Consider the following 23,513-nt stretch of genomic DNA (forward strand, 5'->3'; position numbering starts at 1 on the left):
CCAGAAAGCAGTGCAATCTCAGGAAAGAAATCAGTTTACTGATGAAAGAAGAAAATATATGAACAAAAAGAATGAGAAATGAGACAGGTAGTCAGCTGTACATGTTACTTAGAAATGAACTCTGATAGATGAGAGAGGCATAAAGAAATGGGAAAGAGACCATTGACAGAAAGTTTTCTGTAACCTACAAAAATATGCTAAGGATGGTTCTGGCAGAATATAAATAATTTAGAAGTAATGGAGATCAATCACTGAATATTTGAACAGTAGAGGCACACAAGAAAAGAATTGAACTTTGCTAGCTCACACACACAAACATGCATCTACTTTGTGCTGATTGAACCCACAGTGCTGGGCCTGCACTTCAGCAGGTAGAGTGGTGTGAAGATTAGTATCAGGTGGGTTGGGCAAAGGAAGAAAGAGGCTGGAAGTGGCAGGAGGAGATGGGGAGGCGTAGCTGATCACTTGCAGGGAGGCACCAGGTGTGTGGGATAGGAAAGTGGGAAGGAGATGATGTACCTGCACGGGATGGGAATGAAACATACTGACACCAGAACTGCTGGGTTTGTGTGGTGCACAATGACAGTGATGTGGAAGCATGGATTGGGAGGGGGTGCAGGGCAGAGGTAGTAGAGACTGTAGGGCAGAGGGTGTGGATGCCATAGCTAATAGAGATTGAGTTCAAGGGGATTATGAGAGCAAAGGAAATGTTGCAAGGATAACTCCCATCTGTGTAACTCAGAAAGCTGGTACTGGGAGGACAGATCCAGATGCACGGGTTGTGAAGCAGCAACTGAACTTGACCTTGTTGTGCTCAGCAGCCTGTTCTATTTGGTAACACCTCCCTCCGAACCATTAGCTATCCCTTTCCACTCCTCTACCTGCTTCTTGCCTCTTTCTTCCTCTACCCAGCCCACTTGACACAATCTCTCATCCTAGTCTATTTGCCGAACTGCAGTCCTTCAGCCAGCACTGCATAGGTGTGTGTGTGTGTGTGTGTGTGTGTGTGTGTGTGTGTGTGTGTGTGTGTGTGTGTGTGTGAAACCTATCAAAATTTTCATTCTTTTTTGTGTACATGTTGATGACTCAACATCTCTGCTATTCGATGAGTGGTCCCCTTTACTCCTAAATTACTTATGTGACCTACTGGAAGATATAACACAATTTTGAAGAAGTAAATTGTCCAGAATTATGAAAAGGAAAGTTGCTACTCACCATATAGTGAAGACGCTGAGTTCCAGATAGGCACAATGAAAACACTTACAAATAAAGCTTTCAGCCTATAAGGCCTTCATCAAAAAATAGACACACACACACACACTCACGCAAATGCATCTCACACACATGACTGCATGCAGTCTACGGCAACTGTAGCCACACTTGTATGGTTACAGTTGCCTTAGACTGCAGTCATATTTGTGTGTGTGTGTGTGTGTGTGTGTGTAAAGGCCATACAGGCTGATAGCTTTATTTGTAACAGTTTTTTTTTTTTTGTTATGCCTATCTGTGACTCAGCATCTCCACTATATGGTGAGTAGCATCTTTCCTTTTCATAGTATTGTATACCTTAAACCTATTTTGGAAAGTAACAACATTGTGAAAGTAGTTCATATTCTCTAGCAAGCCTTAATAAATCACTGTTACATAAAAACATGGATGAATTTTAACTTTTCTTTTTCATCAATACACATAAATCAAAGGCCACACATGTTGTACATTCAGTGCCCAACCATATGCCATCACAAATTCCAGTGAACTTCAATGTCAATAGATGTTAAACCCTAAACCTTGTTCCTTCAGTTTGGCTTGTTATACAGGAAATGGAACTTGCTCTTGTTGCATGTCCCCATTACTTTCCGTTTCCAGATATCCAAGAGAAATGTGAAATTCTCTAACTGTTGTAGTGCACTGTCTTTTCTCCCATTACAAATGGTACTTCATGATGATTTAATAACAGTTATCTTAATATTCAGGTACAGCTTGACATGTTTCACATATAGTTGTTGGCATTAAAATAGTTAGCAGGCTGCAAATAATTTCTTTGTTCTAGGAGTGCTTCGCAGTTGGGTTGTCTGAAGCTTGTTTGGTGGAGGCTGCCCAAGGTACTATTCGCTTCTGTTTTGTCTGCTAACTTAACACAAGGTACTGCAACTATACCAGCATGTTTTATCCTCCAAGAGCATAGTAGTAACCCACAAATAGACTTCTCACACTTTGATGATAGAGGTAATAGTTTTTATTAATAAAATATCAAGTTTCCACAGTGCATCAGACAGTACTATCTAATCATACAGTGGAGACTGTCCCTGGCAGTATTTGCTTTTTCAGTGATATTTGTTTTATGGGCATTATGCCTTTGTCCAAGGCATATTTCCCTGCCTACTCTTCCAATACTGGGGATATTATCGGAGGCTATAACATCTCAAAAAGCAGTTACAATCTCAAGCAAGCCCAGCAAACCGAACTTGCTGAGCTTGTTCGATATTGTAACTGCTTTCTGAGTTGTTAAAATTTCTGATGATGGGTCCAGCATAGGAGGACAAAATGTTAGGCAGAGAAATATGCCTTGGACCATGGCCTAATACCCATAAAACAAATATCAACAGAAAGTATTACTGGTGTCTAATGGCTTATTTCCAAATGATGCAAATGAACAAATGATTCATAAGGACATATTTAATTCATAAAACAAGGGAAAGGCAACCATTCCCCCATTGCAAATTGATGTGTGAAGCACAGAAAACAACATTCATATCAGCTTTTGAGTACTAGCTCTTTTTCCATCAGAAGTACACACATTCACACACAGACACTCAAACATATGCTCTCGTGGCCTTAGAAAGACTGATTATTGATACTTGATAATTGCAGGCAGTTGCCTGAGCTGATAGAGGTGGGGTTCAGTTGGACACAAGGAGGGGGTAGCAGGACAGGGGCAGGTCTTTGGACAGATGATTCCACAGCTGCACAACAGTATGAAAAGAGTACAGAGATTAGAAAAAATGAAATACAGGAAGAGGGAGATGGGAAGGAAGGGAGGGGAAAAGTGGAGGGGAAAGAAACAGAAAGCTGAAGATGAACATGAAGAAACAGAGGGCCAAGAGAAGAGAGAGGAGTTGAAAGGGGTGGGAGAGAAGAGGGAGAATTCCCACATGGGGGGTTGGAAGTGTGATGGGAGAAGGCAGAGTGCAATCTGGATGGAGAAGGAGTGGGGAAGACAGAAAGAAGAAGGGAAAAGTTAAGGGCAGGCAGTGAGAACAGGCTAGTGGAGGTTGAGGCCAGGGGGATTGTGAGGGCACAAAACTTTCTTCCTTCTGTGCACACCACTTCTTCTCCATTCAGATTGTGCACTGTCTTCTTCCATTACTCTTCCTCTTCTGCTCCCACCCTGTGGACTTTCTCCTTCCCCCCCCCGCTCTCCACTTTTCAACCCTTCTCCCTTTTCTCACTCCTCCCTTTCTCCCTTTTCATCTTCACTTTTCACACTTTTTCCCCATCTCCTTTTTGCCCTCCCTTCCCCCCTCTTCCTAAATCTCTTTTTGCTCTGTACTCTTTTCATCTTTTTGTGTGGCCACAGAGTCAGACTTATCTCTTTCTCACTACTCCCTTCTTGAATTCTTCCTTACCCCTCCCCACCTCCACCAGCTCAGGCAACTGCTTTCAGTAATCAAGTATCAATATCAGTCTTCTCATGACCACAGGAATGTACATTTGGGTACCTGTGTAGTTGTGTGTGCCCAAGTGTGTACTTCTGTTAGAAAAAGACGTAGTGCTCAAAAGCTAGTGTGAATGCTGTTTTCTGTTAAGTGTTTCTGTGCTCCACACATTGATCTGCTGTAGGTGAGTGGTTGCCTTTCTATTATTTTATGCATTAATCTGTCCTTGAATTTCCCTGATTGTTGTGAGAATGTATTTAATAAACAACAATCTTACTGATATGGCTATGCAAATATTAACAAAAACTGCCTGGTAAATTAAGATGCCTGTTAAAAAATGCAATACAGCTATGAAAATTAATTTCTCAGAAATAATGACATATATATATTATTAAATTATAATACACATTAAGATACAGTATCAATACATGACATTTTCAAAGTAGTGTTACATTTTATTACATTACATTAGTCATATTCTATCGATTCTGCAGAGAGAGGTCTCAGGCATGTAGAAAAAAGTCGATGATGAACATTTTATGAGGTACAATTAGTACAATGTAATACACTGAAATAGCTTAACATTATGAAAGGCTGTTGTATTACAATGATATTTATAATATAACTTAAGACAGTACTTTTAAAAGTTTATGCGGAGATACTCTCCAATGGAATAGCAGGAGCTGCATATCAAAAGGTTCTTAAACTTAGTCATAAACTCCATTTCATTACCTACATGGCACTTAATATGCTCTGGAAGACTGTAATACTTCATTCACTTGTTCATTACGTTCCATCAGCCCCACTAAGAAGGAAAAACCTTCAGGATATACATTAACGGAAGAGAGGCAAATCACAGAAACTTAATCTGCATAGTGATTATTAACAATAAACTAAAACTATACTGATAATACTATTTGTGCTTCTGCTAGCTAAATTTATTTGAGCATACTAGAAAGAAAACTTCTGCTTTTGTTGCCTCTTCAGTTATATGTTCAGTATATGTTTATTTCATATAGGGAGCTTAATATTTATTTGATTACATTGGAATTTTTTAAAGAAAGTAGTTACTTACTATGCATCTTTTAACAAAAAGTCCTATTTACAGTAGGCCTAGTTTATTGCAATTGTACACTGAACACAGCTTTGTAGCTACTGATGTATGTTTTCAGTTGTCTTTTGAACAGGTTGGGATTGTCAGTTCTCTTCTTTATGTTTAGGATATTCTTAAATACTTGTGCACCTGAGTACATACCTCCGCTCTGAACCCTAGACAAGGAGGCAAAGCCATCATCTTTGTCATGTTACGCACAAGGATTAGGCATATGCTTGTGCCATCTTCATAGGATTCATGTCCATCATTTCCTTTGTCAACTTGCATCTCTCCTTCCTTTCAATCTGTAGTTCATAATTTCCTTGGGCAGTCTTTCATATTTAATTCTATTCACAAGGAGACAAAGTCTACATGGAAAATATTTTGTATCTTGTGTTGTGTTTATATACATCACCGTTCAGCTTAAAGTGAGTTTTTTGTAACAAATTACACTAAGGAGTTAATAAATTGGGAAGTGAGTTAAAAATTTTGAGAAGTGCTATTACGTATTTTACATAATATTCTCATTGGTTACTTCTGATGAATAAACACTTTATTTAATAGGTGTAAAATAAAGCATAGGACTATAGACTGAGAGAAGCTGTGTGAAACACAGTCGGCTGTCAAGAGAGCAATGTGTGATGCCTTCTGTGATTATCATAGCAGAATATTGTCAAATGATCTTTCACAAAACTCCAAAAAAATCTGGTCATATATAAAGGTTGTTAGTGGCAGAAAAGTTAGTATCAAGTCCCCAGTGAATGAGCACGAACTGAAATTGAGGATAGCAAAGCAAAAGTTAACAGCTTAACTTTGTTTTCCAGTGTTCCATTACAAAGGGAACCATAGGAGAATTGCTACAATTCAATCCCTGTACCACTAAAAAGATACATGAAATGGGTATTAGTGTCAGTGGTGTTGGGAAACATCTGAAATTATTAAAATTGAACAAAGCTCCAGGGCCCATTGGAATCCCTGTCAGATTCTGTACTGAATTAGTGGTCCTCTCCTAACTATAATCCATCATAGATCCCTCAAACAAAAAACTGTGACCAGTCGTTCGAAGAGAGCACACAGTGACAACAGTGGTAATAGACGTGATCCCCAATACTACTGTCCAATATCCTTAACATCCACTTGTAGAATCTTAGAATATATTTTGAGCTCAAATGTAATGAGGTATCTTGAACAGAATGACTTCCTCCATGCCAACCAGCATAGATTCTAAAAGCAGCATTCATGAGAAACTCGACTTGCAATTTTCTCACATGACATACTGAAAGTTTTGGATGACAGCAGCCATGTAGATGCAGTGTTTCTTGAATTCTGAAAAGCATTTGACTCAGTATCACATCTATGCCTGTTGTCAAAAGTTCAATCATATGGGGTACAAGTGAAATTTGTGACTGGATTGAGGACATCTTGGTTGAGAGAATTCAGCATGTTTTCTTGGATGGACAGCCACTGTCAGATACAGAAGTAACTATGGATGCAGCCCAGGGAAGTGTGTTGGGACCCTTGCTGTTCATGTTGTATATTAATGATCTTGCAGATGATGCATGTATCTATAATCAAGTACTGTCTCGAATAAACTGCTTAAATATTCAGTCAGATTTTGATAAGATTTCAAAGTTGTGCAAACATTAGTAACTTGCTTTAAATGTTCAGAAATGTGAAATTGTGCTCTGCAAAAAAATGAAAAAGCTTAATATCCTATGACAATAACATCAATGGGTCACAGCTGGAATCAGCCATCTCATACAAATACCTGGGCATGACACTTCATAGAGATATGAAATGGAAGATCACTTACACTCAGTTACAGGTAAAGTCAGTGATAGACTTTGATTTATTGGAAGAATACTGCGGAAGTTCAGTCAGTGTATGAAGGAGATTGCTTACAAATCACACGTGTGACCCACTCTAGAATATTGCTCAAGTGTGAGGGACTCATACTCAATAGGACTGACAGGGAATATTGAACATATAAAGAGAATGGCAATATGAATGGTCATCGGTTGGTTTGACCATGCAAGAGTGTTACAGGGATGCTGAAGAAACTAAAGTGGCAGACTACTGACAACTGATGTAAACTGTCCTGAGAAAGTCTACAAATAAAGTTTCAAGAATGGGCTTTAATTTTCACTTTGTGGGTTCCAGTTGACAAGATAATTGATGAAGAAGTTTCTGTTTCTATTACTTTTTTATTTTACCCATTCTTCTATGTCACACTGTCTTTACAATCACCACTTTCGAAAACAAATTCACATTGTTATTGCCAAAATTAAAAAAAAAAAAAAAATGTCCAATTTCATCAGAGGCATGCCCCCTACTACTACTACTACTACTAAACTCATTCTGCAGTACTAACACATTCCAAACAGTTTACAAAACAAAATAGTTTACAAACTTTCTTGACAAAAGAAGAATCATCACCAAGTTATATCATTAATTTGTAAGTGAATCCAGAAATAAATTTAATGTTTAGTATTAGATTGTGCAATTAATAATATGAATTTTAAGTATGCCAGTTATTTTGTAATCCCAAATATTTCTAAAAGAAGAAGAATTCCAGCTATACAAACAGAGCCTTTAACTATTGATTGTAACAAATTAATTTCTTTTTATACACATCAGCCTGAAACACAACACATCATATACAAAATCACATGAAACTCTTTCAGTGAAACAGCCAAGATAATGTTCACCTATATAAAATTTGAAAATATCCCTGGTATCGGCTATTTCTATAAAGGAAGGTAATGTCAGAGGAGGGTGTCCTATTACAATATCCGCCTCACAAAATTTAGAAACAGTGTGCTTACAATATTTTGTGACAGACTACAAGGTTCACCAAACAGTGCAAAAAATTATCACTAAAGTTAGATTACAGATGTATAGAAGTATCTGATACATAAAATATTACATAGAACACAAGAAAAATATCTATTATACCAGTCACAATCTATACCTATATCAGGATATGGTATTCATATCTGTGGAACAAGTTACAAGACAATTCATACAAGGTCAATACTACAACATTGCAACACTAAACTATAGAAATAAATACAGAGATATGGTAAATTGTTAGAATTACAAATTGTAAGTTTACATCCATAATGTCTTCAAAACAGAAGAGAAAAATTTCAGAGCCTAAGTGTACTATGAGTGAGCTGACTCAAAAAACTCACAATGACAGGTACAGACCAGAAGAATATGCTCAACCATGAGTAGGCATATAACACAAAATCAATCAGCCACATAAACCAGAGTATTTGAGGATTTGTTGACTCGTGCTTGTGCCATTTTCTCCCCAACATTTGAGGCTTTAATGAAACAAATTGGTTGCACATGTATCATTCAAAGTTTTTTCCATCACTGGCCATTACTACCTCCAATCTATCGGGCAGTGTACGAATCCCGCATTGAAAAAATTGTTCATCTTTTGAAGCAATCCACAAATTGATCCAATTTGTGACTTCTTCATGAGATTGGAAGTGTTGGTCAGCCAGGCCATGGGCCATTGATCTAATCAGGTGATAGTCAGAGGGAGCAATGTCTTTTATTGCTCTGCTCAAATACATTAATTGCATTCAATAACGAGCACCTTTGATTGTTTCACTTGGTTTTAACACCTCATAGTACACAACACTGAGCTGGTCCCACCAAATGCAGAACATGATCTTGGAGCCATGAATAATCGGTTTGGCTGTCAATGGGGAAGCTTAGATGGGATATCCCAATGATTTTTGGCATTTTGGGTTATCATAATGGACCCATTTTTTGTCCTCAGTCACAGTGTGATGCAGAAATCCCTTCCATTTTTGCCTCTGAAGCAACTGTTCACAAACATACAAATGTTGTTCAGTGTCTCTTGGTTTCATCTCAGACAGGACCCAAGCTCCTTCTTTCTGAAACGTACCCATAGCCTTGAGACATTTTGAAATGGGTTGCTGTGTCACTCCCACTAATCATGCCAATTCTTCTTGAGTTTGATGTGAGTCTTCACTCAGCAATGTCTCCAATTCTACATCTTCGAAAACATTCTCTCTTCCACCACTATGCCAGTCTATTATGTTAAAATCACCGTTAGTGAAGTGTTGAAACCACTCATGACACGTTCTTTCACTAATAGCATCCTTACCATATGTACTTGAGAGCATTCGATGAGACTCAGCTGCTGTTTTCTTCATATTAAAACATAAGAGTAACACCTCCTGCAAATGACAAGAATTAGGCTTGTAAACTGATATTTTCAATCAAGAACAACTTTATGATGCAGACAAAAATCGACTAGTGTTTAAATGAGTTTATGTTGACTGAGGTCCAAGCTGACTGCCTGACATCTGTGATTTGTTTCTTTTGACCGCTACCTACTGTTGTTGCCACCTATCAGCAAATGGTGGAAGCAAAGTTGTACACCTCGTATTAGGGCCTAAGTTTACGATATGGTGGCTGACCCATGAATCCAAACCGAGTACAAACCGGCAAAAAATGTTTTGACACTATAAAATGAAAAAAAAGTTCATAATCTACATCTACAACTACATTATTACTCTGCAATTCACATTTAAGTGCTTGGCAGAGGGTTCATCGAACCACAATCATACTATCTCCCTACCATTCCACTCCTGAACAGCGTGCGGGAAAAATTAACACCTAAACCTTTCTGTTCAAGCTCTGATTTCTCTTATTTTATTTTGATGATCGTTCCTACCTATGTAGGCTGGGCTCAACAAAACATTTTTGCATTCGGAAGAGAAAGTTGGTGACTGAAATTTCATAAGTAGATCTCGCCGTGACAAAAAAGTCTTTGCTTTAATGACTTCCATCCTAACTCGCATATCATATCTGCCACACTATCTCCCCTATTACGTGATAATACAAAATGAGCTGCCCTTTTTTGCACCCATTCGATGTCCTCCATCAATCCCACCTGGTAAGGATCCCACACCGCGCAGCAATATTCTAACAGAGGAATAACGAGTGTAGTGTAAGCTGTCTCTTTAGTGGACTCGTTGCATCTTCTAAGTGTCCTGCCAATGAAACACAACCTTTGGCTCGCCTTCCCCATAATATTATCTATGTGGTCTTTCCAACTGAAGTTGTTCGTAATTTTTACACCCAGATAGTTAGTTGAATTGACAGCCTTGAGAATTGTACTATTTGTCGAGTAATCGAATTCCAATGGATTTCTTTTGGAACTCATGTGGATCACCTCACACTTTTCGTTATTTAGCGTCAACTGTCACCTGCCACACCATACAGCAATCGTTTCTAAATCACTTTGCAACTGACACTGGTCTTCGGATGACCTTACTAGATAGTAAATTACAGCATCATCTGCGAACAACCTAAGAGAATTGCTCAGATTGTCACCCAGGTCATTTATATAGATCAGGAACAGCAGAGGTCCCAGGACGCTTCCCTGGGGAACACCTGATATCACTTCAGTTTTACTCGATGATTTGCCCTCTATTACTACGAACTGCGACCGTCCTGACAGGAAATCACGAGTCCAGTCACACAACTGAGATGATACCCCATAGCCCGCAGCTTGATTGGAAGTTGCTTGTGAGGAACGGTGTCAAAAGCTTTCTGGAAATCTAGAAATACAGAATCAACTTGAGATCCCCTGTCGATAGTGGCCATTACTTCATGCGAATAAAGAGCTAGCTGCATTGCACAAGAACGATGTTTTCTGAAACCATGCTGATTACGTATCAATAGATCGTTCCCTTCAAGGTGATTCATAATGTTTAAATAATCATGTCAATATGTTCAGTTATATGCAAAGAGTAATTTTAAGAAGCATGTAGCCTCAATCAATAGGTGTACGTCAGGGGTACCAAAACAGAGTTAAGCATGAATCTGCCCACAACTAAAGTTCCAATCAGATATAATATTGCACTACTCAGGATAAATACAGGTAAATAGAGTCATAGTTAGCTTTGAATGATGACATAATCGAGTATCTTGAGGACCAAAAAATCAGACATGTATACATCTTGTTATATTGTCTATACTAGTAAATGTCTTCTGCACTATTTGCTAGTTGTCCATACAAACTAACCTACATAAATAAAACCCTAGAAGATACATTTACAATTGATAAAAAAATACATACTGATTTAAAGTTACATAATGTTTTGGAAAGTCAATACCGCTACTTGAAAAAAACACGCATTTATGTGAAATAACACTGTCTTTAGCAGTCTTGGCTAACAATTCACAAATATACAACACTGATGTAATTGACAGATGCCTGAGTACGTCACCCAGCACCCAAGATATCTAGCAAGCTGACTGGTCCAGCAGAGTACAGACATACAGCAGTGTGGGGAGTGGATCCACCCATATCTCTCATTTTTCTCCTTAGAGTTCTCATCACATGCTCCAATGGATAAATAACTTCCTGTCTAGCATCCACATCAAATCCTGAAACATTGTTTTGTATACCAAATAAGCTGTTCAATACCTTTTTCACATCACATGAAATATGCTCTCCCTATTCATTTTTCAAAGTCAGTTAGGGGGATTTATATCAGAAATAATAAAAAAACAGAGTTAAGTGAAATAAAAGAAGAAAATTAACTAACAAAGTGATATAAACAGATATACTATGATACTATTCCTAATTTCTGCAGTACAAATTATGAACATAGTCCCATTTCAAAATTGCAAAAGCATCTACTCATTTTGCCTCGTGGCATATATGTATCAAATTCTAAAGCACAAATATATTACAGCACATAATTATATACTGTATCATAGATTTTAACTCAATCAGTAGATAAGACAGAACTGTAGACATCACATGATCTTACATACTAAATTCCAGACAAACAAAACACAGTTATATAGTCTTATAAATTTACTAAAATAGTGTATATTTTCTTCTAGAATAGGTATCAGTGTGCATTCATGTTCATAGGTCTTGTCCTCTATGTACTAAATGTTAACAGTACTTGACATTTTACATACTTGCTTTGCTTACCTGTAGCTCTTTACATGTGTAATGGATATTTCCCCAAAATTCTTACTAAACTGGATCTTGTCTTTAAATTGTTCAGATATACCACAAATCAATCAAGCAGTTCCCTTCCCATTGATCAATCTTAATCTTAACGTAAGGACATCCAAAATCTGAATCATCATCTTTGTTATTAGACATATGAGAATCCACATGAGCAAGAACTTTAGCAAAGAAAACTTGCTAACATTTAGTGAGGAGGAAAAAGAAAAAAACGTGGCCTTTTAATCATTGTAACTCAATAAAATAATAAATAAAGTAAAGCGGATTACCCAGGGCATAAAAATTTCCAGTGTACGGAAAAGGCAATTGTACAGAGTACTGAAGTATAACAAAGATATTGATTTCATTAAACATGTAAGACTCTATAAAACCATATTTAAAAGAGTTGTCAGGGCAGCAAAACAACTGGCAAATAACAGGCTAATATTTATATAATAAAAATAAGACAAAGGCTGTGTGGTCAGTCATTAAATCTGAGTTAGGTGTTAAAGCCTGTAACCAAGAAATTTCAAAAATTGACATTGAAGGAAGTACTGTTGTACATCCAGCTCAAATACCACATTACTTTAATGAATTCTTTATAAATGTAGAAAAGTTTGATGTAGATGTAAAAGATTATCACAACAAAGTAAATCACTTTGGCCTAGGTGAAAACTCCGAAAACTTTACAAACTTCTTAAAAGTTTCTGTGGAGGATGTAGAAAATGATATTCTAACATTAATAAACAAAAAATCTGCAGGGTGGGATGGAATACCCACCAAAGTTATTAAAGTGGTACACAATAGAATTGCAAACCCACTAGCTCAAATAATAAATTAATGTTTTGAAGAGGGCTGCTTCCCAGAAGAACTGAAATATTCTGAAGTCAAACCACTCTTCAAGAAGGGATCAAGAGTGATCATGGGAAATTATCATCCTATCTCGATTATCCCAGTCCTATCCAAAATATTTGAAAAATTTGCTGTTGTGCAAATCCAAAACTTCATTGCAAAATATTCTGTTATTCTAAACAATCAATTTGGTTTTCAGCAGGGGAAAACACCATAGATGCAGTAAACAGTTTCATTGAGAAAATAAGTACATCATTAGATAAGGGAAATAATGTGGCAGGAGTTTTCTGCGACCTCACAAAGGTGTTTGATTCTGTAAACCATGCATTGCTTATTTACAAACTTAAAAAGTATGACATTAGCAGCAGTGCCCTACAATGGCTTAAATCCTACTTATCCAACAGAAAGCAAAGATTTAGCATTTCTTCAGATGGCACATATTATTTTTCTGACTGGAAAAAAAATCTCAGGGTGTTCCACATGGCTCCATATTAGGCCCAGTCCTATTTCTCTTTTATGTTAATGACTTACCATTAAATATCAGCTCCCCATCAGTTCTGATCACAGATGAAACTTCTGTCTTAATCATAGGTCAGGACTCAGGAAAAATTCCCAAAACTGTGATCAGTATCCTCAGTACCTTAGAAACTTGGTTTCAGCTAAATGGGTTGACTCTAAGCATATCTAAGACTCACATGCTGCAGGTCAAAACCAAACAGTCAAAATGTGAGCAGATTAAGATTGTACATGACAAAGGTATAGAAGAAGTTGCCTCAGTAAAATTCGTAGGTTTAAATGTAGATAAAAGTTTGAGCTGGCAGGCACACATTGAATACCCGGCAAACAAACTGAGCAGCTTTGCATTTGCATTGCAAATATTATCAATTGCAACTGACATGGACACACGAAAGTAGCACATACAAGCTACTTCGAATCCATTATTAGGTATGGTATTGTTTTTTGGGGTAACTTGACAAATATAGTGTGGATACTAAAAATACAGAAAAAAATCTTGCGAAATATGTGCACTGCAAATCACAAAGAAACATGTCGACCATTATTTAGAAAACTTAAAATATTAACTCTGCCATCCTTATACATATATGAGATTATTATATTTTTGTACACCAGACATGATGATACTCATCATCATCATTATCACCATCATATTCTTCCAAAATTACTTCATCAACAACATCATTAACAACACAAGTCTCATCACCATCAAAGTCACAAACCTCACCTACATTCATTTGCAATAAGCTACCAGTCTCAGACTTACCATCTTCAGTCATTTCACAGCTCTCATTCACATCTACATCAAAAATACCACCTAATTCAGATCTAATACCATCATCACCTGTTTCACATACATCAATAACACTGTTTTCTGACCAAGAGAAGAAATCATTAGTACACACTACATCAAAATTCTGATTTCTCTCACATTTTGGTTTGTGATTACTGCCTACATTACTATAATTAAACATAGTATTTCAAAACTTGCTTCAAAACATAAATGAGTAATCTGATGTTCCTTCCGTTCAACTTCAGATACCTGTGCCACATTATTAACACTGTTATTATTGTCTATTTCAAGTGTAAATTGGAGGTCCTGTGGTTGTTGTGTTTCCTCACCCTAAAACTGTGGACCTTCATTGAGGCAAACTGCCATTTTCCAAGTAGTTAACTCTATGATGGTTTCTCCTATTAAATTTCCCATGGTTATCCCCATTATTCCTATTCTGTTGATGTCCAAAATTTCTGTCTCTATTAACATTTTGACCCTGATAGAAGTTACCATTATCTCTGTTTCTGTAGTTGTTATCATTGTGATCTCTATCATTTCGATTGTTATGGTACGTGTTCCTTTCTACTGCCCTATCCAGCCTGTCAACATATCATAAAAATTGTTCAAGAGAATTGTCTGGTCTGTGCACTAAATCCCACTGCAATCACTCTGGTTATCTCCCTTTGAGTGCATCAATCAAAGTCATTTTGTCAAATGGTTTGTTAAGGTGTGTTAGTTTCTTAGGTTGATTCTTACAAAACTCTTCCAGAGTAGTGTTCCTTTTCCTATAATTAGGACCATTCAGAAATTCACTTTTAATTCTCCCCTGTTCAGCTTCTGACCAAAATTTATTTAAAGAGCTCTTTTTGAAACTTTGATATGTTTTCCAGTGACTTAAATTTAGATTTACCCAAGACAGAGCTCTGCCTTCGAGATATCATTTAAAAAATTTAGTTTTTGATTGTCCCTCATGTCTGACTCAAAACTATCTCTACAGTGGTGCAGAAAATCGAGTGGATGTAAATTGTCTGATCAGAACCTTTTGACTGGAGTGTTGGACCATGCAACACTAGATTTTTGGGAATACAATTTTCCTGAACTGCTGAAAATTTTTGATCTAAAACATTTACATTAGTTAGCATACTAAAATTTTTGATCTAAACTAGTAAAGTTCTGTTCCATTTCTACCACAACAGCCTTCTGTTCAACTCTGACATCATTAACATTGTTTGTTTGTTGTGCAGATTGGGCAACTAACTCATTTTCCAAAACAATAAATTTATTTTCTAGGACACCGACTTTTTCATTCACATTTTTAATCCCTCTGACAACCCATTTTTTAGCTCTGAAATCTGATTACTAAATTGGTCTATTTGGTATTGTACCCTACCCATTTTACTATTGTTTTCAGTTTTTAGGTCATTTAATTGTCCTTTTAGTGGAGTAAATTTGCTAACATTGTCTGTCTTTATTTCATTTAACTGCTCATTAACTGCACTAAATTTGCTATTGTTATCCGCCTTCATTTCCTCTAATTTTGCCAAAATCAACTGCAAAATATCAGTTTTAACTGTTTCTTTGCTGATTACACTTTCACTTGATTCAAACATGTATTGGCTGGTTCCTGCAGCTTTCACTTCATCACCACTGCCCTTTCCTCTATTCATTTTACTAGGAATCACATGAGCCCACAAAAAAAAAAAATAATTTCACAAATAGTTTGTTCTTATCTTTTTTCTTATTAATGTCTCTCATCGTAGTTTTAAAATCCTCTTTCAATTCATCCAGCCATCGTTGTTGATAGTATCTCATCACTGTTGATACAACTTTGTTCGGCACCTCTCAATCTTCTTTCTTCGAGTGATGGAGTTTCAAATAAACTGCAATTGACACAAATCACTGTTCTTTCTTTTTCTGCAACAGACAAGACTTCATTACCAGTCAACTGATCCCAGATGATGCCCACAATTGTAATCTTACCCTCCCAAACATCACCAGAAAATGTTTAGTCTGTTCATTAGTTTCATAAGCTTCAAGAGGTGTAAGATATACAAAAAAAAAACTTTTTTACTTATCTTCATTTTCTCATTGTTGGTTGCAGTACATCTAGGAGAAGATTCTTGAGGCTGAAATTTCGACTTTGTGGGTTCCAGTTTATGTGATAACTGATGAAGAAATTTCTGTTTCTATGACTTTTTTATTTTACCCATTCTTCCATGCCACGCTGTCTTTACAATCTCCACTTTAGAGCACAAATTCACATTGTTATTGCCAAAATTAAAAACATGTCTGATTCCATCAGAGGCATACCCACTACTACTAAACTCATTCTTCACTACTAACACATTCCAAAAAGTTTACAAAACAAAAGAGTTTACAAACTTTCTTGACAAAAGAAGAATCATCATCAAGTTACATCATTATTATGTAAATGAATCCAGAAATAAATTCAATAATTAGCATTAGATTGTACAATTAATAATATGAATTTTAATTATGCCAAATATATCATAATCCCAAATATTTCTAAATGAAGAATAATTCCAGCTATACAAACTGAGTAGTCAGCATCACGGAATGTCATGCCAAGGGGCCCAGGTTCAATTCCTGGCTGGATTGGAGATTTCCTCTGCTCAGGGACTGGACGTTGTTTTGTCCTAAACATCATCATCTCATCCTCATCAAGAGGCAAGTCACCGAAGTGGTGTCAACTCAAAAGACCTGCACCAGGCAAATGGTCTACCTGACAGGAGCCCCTAACCACACGTCATTTCATTTCAACAGAGCCAGTACATATTGACTGTAACAAATTAATTTCTTTTTATACACTTCAACCAGAAACACACACATCATATACAAAATAACATGAAACTCTGTCAGTGGAACAGCTAAGATAATGTTCACTTATACAAGATTTGAAAATATCCCTGGCATCAGCTATTTTTATAAAGAAAGGTGATGTCAGAGGACGATGTCCCATAGAGATTTTGAAGAAACTGCGATAACTGGTACAGTGGGACATATCCTCTGCCATGAAGTTCATAGTGGTTTGCACATTTACATTAGGTGTGCTGCTCCAGAAGCTACTTCCATAAGACAATAAGACATTCTTCTAAGGGCATAACATACTGATATGAGCTTCTTGATTAATGCATACTTCTGGTGGTATCTAGTCATTTTTGCTAGTTGGATATCACATAAATCTTTAAACAATGGAAAGTCCTGGTAGGAATAGCAACAATTATGAAAAGGGTAGATTGCTACTCACCGTAAAGACAACACATTAAGTTGCAGACAGGCACAATGAAATGACTGTTACACACTGAACTTTTTGCCGAAAGCTTTCCTCAGAAAAAAGGAATAAATACACACATTCACACAAGCAGGTACATCTCATGCACACATAACCACTATCTCTGGCCATTCTGGCCAGACTGATGCTTTTGCATTGAACAAAAGCAGCAATCTGGACTGGGGTGGCAAGGGGGATGGATAATAAGGTAGGGAAAAGAAGAGTATTGTCTGGTGGAGCATGCAGGGACTAGAAGATGACAGGGAAAGCCTGCCAGATGCAGCATGTGGCACCAGGAAGCTGTGTGGAAGGGGGAGGGGGATATGGGGAATGGGAAAGCTGACAATCAGAGAGGGGCAAGAACTGGTGGGTGTTTTGGCAGAGAGCAGCACACAACGAGAGTGAGGGGACATGAGTTGGAAGGAGTTGATAGGACATAGGGAACAGAAACAATGGATGGAGATTGTGAGGACAATGAGTTATCATAGGTTGAGAGCTGAGTAATTTCAGAAGTGGTCGTTCATCATGGTGGTCAGCTGGTTGGAAGCCATAGTCATACCAATATAAAAAAATGTGCAATTTTTATATTTGTGAGAGTACCAACTGGCTGTCAATCAGAAAGAATGGCCACTGCCAAACTGTGGTCAAGAGCAAAGTGGACCACCCTGTGGTACAGCATGCAGCTGAATATAACATGCTTGATTTCAATTGCTCCTTCACAACAAGGGCCATCTGGATCCTCCCCTCCACCACCAGTTTTTCTGAACTCTGCAGGTGGCACCAATCTTACAACATATTCTCTGTTCCTGAAATTATCCCAGCCTCAACCCACGGTAATGTACTGACCCCACACCCTTCACCCAACAGCTTCCACCCCCCTCTGTCCTATCCCTCCACCCAGTTCATATCCCCACACTCTCATTGTGCATCACTCTCTGACATTGCACCCACCAGTATTTTCCCCTCTCTACTCATCTCCTTTTCTGGTCCTATTGTCAATCCCCTTTCCCACAGCCTCCTATCACTGCATCTGGCAGCCTCGTCATACCACCTTCTAGTATAGTCACTGCATGCTCCACCAGACAACACTCTCCTCTCCAACACCCGTACCATGTCATCCCTGCCCCACTCCAGATTGCTGCTTTTGTTCAATGCAATAGTTGCAGTTGCATGTGCGCAGTGACATGTGTGTGAGGTGTACCTGCCTGTGCAATGAATTTATGTTTTCCTTGCTTTTCTGAATAAGGCTTTGCCTGTCTGCAACTCAGCATGTCATCTTTAAAGTGAGTAACAATCTATCATTTTCATTATTGTTAACACAAATCTTTGTAAGATTAAGACTCATGGTATCATTTATGGATGACGTCTAGACTTACTCAGCTATTGCATGAGGTGTCTGTGAGTTTGGTCCCTTGTTTAATAAACTTGTGCCATCAACAAACATTGCAGTTTTTGGACCACCCTTTTAAGTTATTGGAAAACAATTTATGTAAGTTAAGAAGTAAAGTGGGCTCAGTAATGATTCTTGTGGGATCCCATATGTTCCCCCAGTCTGACGTTAATTTCATACTTGTGACAACATCTACCAATGAGACCCTCTGCTTTCCATTATGAAAGTAGTTTCCAGCCATGCAAAAGGAATGTCATTAATGCCACAACACTTCAGTTTTCCAAGTAGAATTTTGTGATCTGTACAATCAAAGGTTTTGGCAAAGCCAAAATATTGATGAAAGCACCCGTATATTAACAGGATAACTTTCCTTGTTTATCTCTGCAGGCATTTCTTTTTTGAGACCTTATATTGCTTTCTCTGTGGACAATCCTATATGAAAGCGAAATTGAGGTTCAGTCACCAAGTCCTGCTTCATTAAACAATCAGTAGTCTATCACAGACCAAACTTTCTCAAATAATTTTTAAAAGATTGGAAAGAGTGAAATAGGTCTTTAATTAGAAGATGTTCGTTTGTCTCCAGTTTTATACATAGGCATTGCTAAAGCCATGTGAAATATGCCCTGATTCATTGATTGATTACAAAGATAATTTAAGGGTAGCTGCATAAAGTCAGCTAAGGATTTTAATGTTCTGCTAGAAATATAGTAATTGAGCACCTTTTAGTTACCTGATAAATTTTAATCTCCCTAGGGGTTGTATTTTTTAAACTAATATTGTTGATGGTGCTTGCAGTGTCTGCACAAGAAAATCTTAAGTTTGGGGATTTGGCTGTTTATTGGTGGAAACAGTGTTTGGCACCATTGTGAGGAGGCATAATTGAATTAGATTGCTGATGATTTTAATGTCACCATTTCTATCACAGCTATTTCTGGGACCTCAATTTCATTTGGCTTGCTATTTTTTATTTCTGGTTTAACAATCTTCCAAACTGTTTTCCCACAACCCCTGTGTGCTTTTTTTTTTTTTTAAGCATAGTGTGTGTGTGTTTTGCTTTTTTAATGTTTTGATAATCTTGTTTCAACTCTTGACTACAATTTGTCCTCTGAATTAAGTAAAGCTTTGTCTTACTATCATAAGATACTTTAATTTCAGTTTGTTTTAAGAGAAAACAAAAGTCAAAGATTGCCATAGCAATATGTTTAAGAATGAGTTAGATTTCCATCTACATTATTTGCTTAATATATCTCCCTCCATCCCACCCCAATGCTCTTCCTGTAATTTCTGACTGCATGAGTCATTATTTAGATTTATGCTTTTTTTCTGTGATCTACAGTGAGTATAACTTATTGCCAACATTTGACCATCACAGTCAGGTAAACCAAACACTATTAGTTTGACGGCTAAATCACTGTGGTTTGATGGATCTAAAACTAAATTGTCAGTGAATGTTGCAATCCTCTGAGAAATTTTACTGTGCATCACTGCTACATACATTCACCTAAGATTTGACTTGCACATCTTTATTATTCAATTTCTACCCTCAGTGACTGCTTTGGATGATTTTCATATACTAAATTCAGTTTTATATGTATATTGTTTGCACGGTCCCCTCTATAAGCTAATACAGGTCCAAACCACTCACAGGATTGAATGAGTTTTCTTATTCCTATTATGCTTTCCACTTAAGCAGTAAAATTCTTTGCCGAAATATAAGAGTCAATAGAATTAAACTAACTGCATGCATTGTTATATATCCAGGAAAGATTGTAACAGTAATAAAAACATGAAACGTTATATGTTGAGAAAGAAGTGCAAGTCGCTGCTTTTCCAAAAAAGGTCTTTACACCTTCCTAAGCAAACTGCCACACCATAAGCATCAGTGAAACTTTCAACAAACCATGAGAGACATCCTTCATCTTCTCACTATAACTGACTTATTTCTCAAGAAGATCAAGGTGGATGGGTGCCAGTTGTTTTAATGCAACTGGTAAAGATATAGATTCTCTCACTTTTAAGTCTTTAGTCATTTCCTGTCTTGTGCTAATCGCTTCATCCCTTCATAACTAGCACCAAACATCCTCTATAGTCAGCTGTAGATATTCTACTCTTGATTTACCTATACTATTTCCCCCTTAACTGCTCCTTCCAGTTAATTATTTGTGGATGCCACAGGCGATTTTCCTTCTTCTAGCGCATGTCTTCCATAACTTTCAGTTATACTTACAGTACTTTTTAATTTTATGTATTCACTTAAAATTTAGCATCCTTTGACAGTGTCACATACTTCCAGTTTCTTCCCTTGCTAACTTCCAATGGTCCACACAATGTTGTGCTCCAGATGTAAATTCTCAGGAAGTACTTCCTAGGCTCCATATTCTGATATGAGTAATGCTCTTCTATTGAAGAAAGCTTTCTCTGATTGTGCCAGACAACTTCTGATTATCTTTCTTGTGGCAGCTAGTCTGTGAAGTTTTCCTTCTGTGATAAGAGAATTCATTCACTTCCTCCATTAATGTGTAGCTGCCAATGCCAAGGAAGGCATTATTCTGCTTTGCACTACTATTTGTCACCATTGTCTTTGCTCCATTTGTCCTTAACCCACATTTTGAGCTAAATATGTTGTCCATGTTTTTCACCAGGTTTTCAAAATCTTCTTTACAGACAACCAGAAGTGCTATGTCATCTGCAGATATTTGCATTAATATCTGTTCTCCTTGTGCCTTTATTCATCTTCTGAAATTTTCTTTCACTATCTTTACTGCTTCATTCACAAACAAGCTGAACAAAAATAACAATAAACTGCAACCCTTTTGGGAAAGAACAATATTTTGGTCATACTAAAGGTGTCAGTGATTGTTCAAATATGTTTTTCTGGCACTATCATACATAATTTCCACAAGAAATCACCGGTTTTAGCCATCCTCCAATACTAAAAAAAGTGGATGCAGTAGTTGACCCCAACCACATTGACAATGTGGTTGTCACAGTGGTTGGAGTGAACTGCTGCATATATTTTACACCTGAAAATGGCTGGTGGCAACTGAAATCAGTAGTGTCTTATTGACATTGTGTGTAGTTGTGCTGGAAAATAAAGAATTAAACTATTTTCAAAACAAACTGCAACCCTGCCTCACACACTCCAGAGTGCAAACCTGTCTTTTGTGACCAAGGGTTTTGTAGATATTGTAAATTCTTTTTCTGTCCCTATACTTTTAATGAAAGTGAACATTTTGTTCCACTTTACATTATCTAACATTTTCTCTAGGTCCATAAATGTCAGGAAGGCGTCCTGATATTTTCAATTTTCTGACTGTATCTCTGGTACATTTTCCCTTCCTGAGACCCAACTGAGCTTCCTATAGTATATCAGCAATTTTTCTTTTGTATATTATTTTGGCTAGCAATTTATAAGCATGACTTACCAGATTAATTGTCTGAAGCTTTCATATTTATCTGTTTATACCTTCTTTCATTGTTGTTGTTGTCTTCAGTCCAAAGACTGGTTTGATGTAGCTCTCCATGGTACTCTATACTGTGCAACCCTATTCATCTCTGAAAACCTACTGCAACTTACATCTACTCCAACTTACATCTACTGCAACTTACATCTACTGCAACTTACATCCTTATAAGTCTGCTTACTGTACTCATCTCTTGGTATACCTCTATGATTTTTGTATCCAACACTTCCCTCCAATACTACATTGGTGATCCCTTAATGTCTTATGTGTCCTACCAACAGATCCATTCTTCTTGTCAGGTTGTGCCACAAATTTCTTTTCTACCCAATTGATTCAGTACCTTCTCATCAGTTACGTAACCTACCCTTCCCTTCTGTATCATCACATTTCAAAGGCTTCTATTCTCCTTTTGTCTAAAGTGTTTATCGTCTGTTTCACTTCCATATGTAGCTACACTACATACAAACACTTTCAAAAAAGACTTTCTAACACTTAAATCTATGTTCAACATTAACATATTTCTCTTCTTCAGAAATGCTTTTCTTGTCATTGCCAATCTACATTTTATATCCTCACTACTTTGGCCATCATCAGTTATTTTTCTGCCCAAATAGCAATACTCATCTAAAACTGAGTCTTGTTGCCTAATGTAATTCCTTCAGCATCATCTGATTTAAATTGACAGAATTCCATTATCCTTGTTTTGCCTTTGTTAATGTTCGTTTTATACCATCCTTTTACGAGAATGTCCATTCCGCTCAAATGCTCTTCCGTCCTTTTCTGTCTCTGACAGAATTACAATGTCATTGACAAACCTCAAAGTTTTTACTTCTTCTCCCTGGCCTTTAATTTCTGCTCCAGATTGTTCTTTTGTTTCTTTAATGCTTGCTCATTGTATAGATTGAATAACCTCTATGATGAGCTACAATCATGTCTCACTCCCTTCTTAACCACTGCCTCTTTTTCATACCTCTTGATTCTTATAATTGTCGTCTAGTTTCTGCACAAGTTGTAAATAGTCTTTTGCTCCCTATTTTGCCCTGCTATCTTCAGAATTTCTAAGAGAGCATTCTACTCAACACTGTCAAAAGCTTTCTCTAAGTCTACAAATGCTATAAATGTAGACTTACCTTTCTTAATCTATCTTGTAAGAGAAGTCATAGGGTCAGTATTGTCTCGTGTGTTCCTACATTCCTCCAAAATCCAAACTGTTCTTCCCCATGGTATACTTCTACTAGTTTTTCCATTCTGCTGTAAAGAATATATGTTAGTATTTTGCAACTATGACTTGTTGTTGTGGTCTTCAGTCTTGAGACTGGTTTGATGCAGCTCCCGATGCTACTCTATCCTGTGCAAGCTTCTTCATCTCCCAGTAGTAAATGCAACCTACATTCTTCTGAATCTGATTAGTGTATTCACCTCTTGGTCTCCCTCTACAATTTTTACCCTCCACACTG

At 37.1% G+C, this 23,513-nt stretch overlaps 1 protein-coding gene across 3 annotated transcripts in view; it reads left to right on the plus strand.

The window, feature by feature from the left end:
* Positions 1-23,513, plus strand: part of LOC126335273 (TGF-beta-activated kinase 1 and MAP3K7-binding protein 3-like) — a 430,472-nt gene that overhangs the window by 401,580 nt on the left and 5,379 nt on the right. For 2 of the 3 annotated variants that reach the window (XR_007564841.1, XM_049998334.1), the window contains one exon: positions 2,051-2,102. Coding sequence is in view for 1 of the 3 variants with exons in the window: in XM_049998334.1 (XP_049854291.1) it covers positions 2,051-2,076 (26 nt within the window). In the remaining 2 variants the exon portion in view is untranslated. Of the gene's footprint in view, positions 1-2,050; positions 2,143-23,513 lie in introns of those variants that run through there. The other variant, XR_007564842.1, reaches the window with a different exon arrangement.

The sequence above is a fragment of the Schistocerca gregaria genome, chromosome 2, assembly GCF_023897955.1.
Source record: "Schistocerca gregaria isolate iqSchGreg1 chromosome 2, iqSchGreg1.2, whole genome shotgun sequence".
Lineage (NCBI taxonomy): Eukaryota > Metazoa > Arthropoda > Insecta > Orthoptera > Acrididae > Schistocerca > Schistocerca gregaria.